General features: G+C 51.4%; 1 protein-coding gene across 1 annotated transcript in view; it reads left to right on the top strand.

Annotated features, from left to right (window-relative positions):
* Positions 1-790, top strand: part of LOC112549085 — a 4,462-nt gene extending 3,672 nt beyond the window's left edge. The window contains 1 exon segment of the mRNA XM_025195894.1: positions 157-790. Coding sequence (XP_025051679.1) covers positions 157-392 — 236 coding nt within the window. The 3' untranslated portion in view covers positions 393-790.
* The last annotated feature ends 108 nt before the right edge of the window (positions 791-898 follow it).

Below are 898 nucleotides of genomic sequence, written 5' to 3'. Positions count from 1 at the left end.
TGTCAGCCATGGCCTTTCTGGGGCTGGGGTTGTCCATTCAGAGCATCTACCTCATCTTGAACGTGGCTGGGCAGTGATGCCTAAAGACGTTCAGCTTCTTCCAAGCAGGATGCTGAGCACGGTCTCTTGTGTTTTCCCTCATTCAGACGTTCAGGCCTTTGAGAAAGCTCTCAGTCCCCACTTCCTCACATCACAGCCTTGTATCATGGTCCCAATGCATGGATCTAATCTTTTGCTGCTTTTTCTTACACTGCGTAGCAACACCTGCAGACCACCTCAACCCTGACAGCACCTCCCTGAGCGAAGATGACCTCCCCAACCTCACCGGGAGCCCGATGGCTACAGAGAAAAGCTGCAACAGCGCTGAAGCCACCACACACGTCACCGACTGACAAGTCATCATCCAGTCCGAGCCGTCCTCCACAGACAAGTCAGCCTCTGCAAGAGAAGCAGCCTGAGAAACCCTCGCGGTGAAGAACTTGAATATCTTCCAACCCAGCTCTGCAAAGGGCTGGGGAAAGACCAGGCACCACGAGTTTGTAGTGCCCAGGTTGCCAAGTGGAGGACGCTCTTGTTGTGTGGACGGCATTTTGTGACCCCTGCCTCAGGGCTTTGGCCGGTCGCCGTTTGGGGCCAGGAAGGAATTTTCCCCCCCTTCATTTATGGGACCAACTTCTGGGGGTTTTTCGCCTTCCTCTGAGGCATCGGGACATAGTCAGACCATCCCGGCGTCTGTTGTGTTAGTAGCCTGCCTTTGAATCCATCGAGGGCCATTCAGGGAGTGAAGAAAGCAAAGGCATAAACCATGTGCACTGTTAAACATAGATTTAGTGTAATATGTAATGTTGAGCATAGATGTCATAGAAGTTAAGAGTAGATGTAAGATAATAAAGTTAAG

The sequence above is a fragment of the Alligator sinensis genome, unplaced genomic scaffold (assembly GCF_000455745.1).
Source record: "Alligator sinensis unplaced genomic scaffold, ASM45574v1 scaffold2166_1, whole genome shotgun sequence".
Classification (NCBI taxonomy): domain Eukaryota; kingdom Metazoa; phylum Chordata; order Crocodylia; family Alligatoridae; genus Alligator; species Alligator sinensis.
This window is presented reverse-complemented; position numbering and strand designations above follow the sequence as displayed.